Below are 3,071 nucleotides of genomic sequence, written 5' to 3'. Positions count from 1 at the left end.
GATATTGAATATATCTAAATATTTTTCCTCTTTATTCATTCATTGTAATTTTAATCATTCATCTTTTTCTTTACTTTCCTCTGAATAAATAACGAGATTAATCTAAAATAGAAGATCATTAAATTGTATTACAACTTATTTTAATCTTTTCAACAAGTTATTTTATTATAATGAATAACAAAAAGTAGTGCAAATATTTCCATAACTTGTAAAATAAAAAATAATTAAGTAATCAATAATCATTAAAAGAGAACTATTCGTGAAATTCGATTATAACACCTCAATTATAATAAATATAGATTACAAAATATGAATACAATGTGTCTCGTATTATTCAAATAAATAATAATATCATTTAAAATGTATTCAATGTTGTATTAATATATTTCAGATAATAATTTTCTATTGAAATAATTACAAGGCTTTTTTCATCAATTCCTGATTAAATCAGATTTGATATTTGTTAATTGTTATGTTCATATGACGTATCTTACCTTGTCAAAAATATACTCGTTTTTGGTTTCATCTAAAAATTCTGTCAGTGTATAAATTACGAATTTAAAAAAAAATTTTCAATGGTCATCATTTTCATAAGGTTCAAACAAGTAAAAATAAAAAAATGCGTTAGTAAAATTTTATTAATTTCATGAATGTATTTATTTTTTTCAATTAACAAAGCTGGTTCTAGACACTTTTTTTATTATTACAATTTTAATGAACACTTTTACAAATTTTATCATTGTGTGTAATAATATATACCAGTGAATAATTGTAATGATTATAACATAATAGAAACATTGATTTAATCTTGACCGTTTACAAATGTTTTAATTGGCGGGAAAATTGAAAAGAATTCTGTCCAATTTACAGTACCATCAGCTCAATGTTCAAATCCAAAAAGTTGTTTGCTTAATTATTCTTTTATGGGAACTCCCATTAATTTTTGTTTTGCTGATGCAAGAATGCTGTATATACTTTCCATTTCTTTGTTTCGTACTATATCTGTGTTCAGACCGTTTTTTGACAAAGAGCCGTCAATATTAAACATATTAGGAGGACACGATTTAACTGTGCAAGCTATGTTGCGTCCATCAGCAGAACAAGCACAGGTATTGCAGTAGTGGTGAAAAAAAAGTAAAGGTGGGCAAGGTTTTTCTTTTCTAGTATCATTTCTATCTGGGTCATGTTTTAATTGTTTTACTTCAGTAGGTGCTGAACAACCGAATTTTATACTGCATTTAAATCCCAAACTATTTTCCAGACATTGGCAACTTTTGCAGGCCATTTCAGAAAAGTTAACTTTATCACCACACACAAGATCCACCATTTGCATAACCCCACGCACAAAACTTGGCTCAGTAACTTTGACAAGAGCATCGAAGATCGGTGTCACTGCCGTTCCAGTATGTATTAATGGAACTGAAATGAAATATAAATATAAAATATATTATATCTTATTTAAAAAATACAAAATAAAATAAAAATATTAAAATATTTTGCAAGAAGTTAGGAACACACTTTTGTTATTATTCATTGATTATCTGCAAGATTAATTATTAAATCAATCATTAGACAAAAGTTGTACAGTCAATACTAACACAATAGCAAGTAAAAAAAAAAACATCATTATACTAAATATTCGTAACATCCCCAAGTAGAAATGAAAGTCAATTTTTTGACTTCTCATATCAAATTAACATGCGAAGTCAATAAGTGACCTCAAATTGACTCTAAATTCTACTAGGGTATGCAGGGAAAAATTACAGTAGTATTTAGCATAGAATATAGCAATAATTCAAGTTTACAAATAGTCCTGCAGATAAAAGTTACAATCGAGATAAAATACAAAAAGAATTACTAAATTAATTTTTTTCTATTCACTTTTAAATAATATTGATTATTAACATGAAATAATTTTTTATTATGTTTATTATATTTTCAACTTAATTTTATCCTTTCATGAAGATTCAAATTCTTTATGGATAATGATTAATGACTTTTTTCAATTGCAATATCTTATCCCTTTCAATGTTAAATTTTAAATCTACTATACTTATAGCGCAGCCATGTATTCCGGCTCACGTGGTTACGCCCGCATGTTACTTCCTAATATCGAGCAGGATTTAGTCGCTTTAATAACGTCAGCTACGATTTGTACTACATCACTACAGTAATTTTTGCTGTGGTTTTCTCTCTGTGTATATCAATTTTGATTCTATTGTAATAACAGTATTGACGTTACCACAAATAAATGTCAAACGTTTCCTAAGTTCTGCCATCTCGAATTTTTTAGACGGCTTTGTAATTTAGTAATCTAAATCTTCGATCTTCCTTATACGCAGACAGTAATATACATTTTTACATGGCAAAATGTTGCAATAACGCAAATAAATATTTTTCAAAATTGTTGCAAACATGATAATTAGTAATCTTATCATTTTATCAATATGTAAATAAATTTAAATTGTAATTCAATGTAAATACATATTTATTAGGACGTGCCATTTGAACTCTTTTAAATGAGTTCGTTGGTGTGAGTTACCACGATACACCTTATTCTAAAATATTATTGAGTGAAATGATAAGATGAGAAAAATGCGGTTAGTGTCGAAATAAAAAAAAGTGTTGTTCACGGAAGACAATTTTATTTTTGATACTGTATCTCTATTAATAATAAAATACATTAAAAAAAATTAATATTGTTAACGAATAAAAATATATATAGGTATTAATACATAATTATAGCATCAAAACAATAATCTTTAATTTTTGTATTTGTATACAAAAAACAACTTATTTTTTCCAATTTTAATGACCACAATATGTGAAATAAAAAGTATAAATAAGAAAAATCAGGTAGTTACCTCAACATTAAATTTACCAATTATTTTAAGAATCCCACCTGAATTTTTTTTATTCATACTTTTTATTTCACATATTTTGTTTATTAAAATGGGGAAAAATGTTAAATGAATTACTTTTACGTAGGTGGGACGCTTCGCGTTACCTACGTATTGGTTTTGTCTACCGAAAATTAAAAAACGCTCTCATTTCTAAAGTAATTGTCAGAG

General features: G+C 26.2%; 1 protein-coding gene across 1 annotated transcript; it reads right to left on the bottom strand.

Annotated features, from left to right (window-relative positions):
* Positions 1-683: 683 nt before the first annotated feature.
* On the bottom strand, positions 684-2,667 carry LOC122857510 (pacifastin-like protease inhibitor cvp4). Its single transcript, XM_044159721.1, has 2 exons — positions 2,243-2,667; positions 684-1,419 (listed from the first exon to the last, which is right to left on the bottom strand). The coding sequence occupies exons 1-2, from the start codon at positions 2,277-2,279 to the stop codon at positions 914-916; spliced, it is 543 nt and encodes a 180-aa protein (XP_044015656.1). The 5' UTR covers positions 2,280-2,667; the 3' UTR covers positions 684-913.
* Positions 2,668-3,071: the final 404 nt, after the last annotated feature.

The sequence above is a fragment of the Aphidius gifuensis genome, linkage group LG5 (genome assembly GCF_014905175.1).
Source record: "Aphidius gifuensis isolate YNYX2018 linkage group LG5, ASM1490517v1, whole genome shotgun sequence".
In the NCBI taxonomy this organism is placed as follows: domain Eukaryota; kingdom Metazoa; phylum Arthropoda; class Insecta; order Hymenoptera; family Braconidae; genus Aphidius; species Aphidius gifuensis.
Note: the sequence above shows the minus strand (reverse complement) of the source record. Positions and strands in the feature narration are given on the sequence as shown.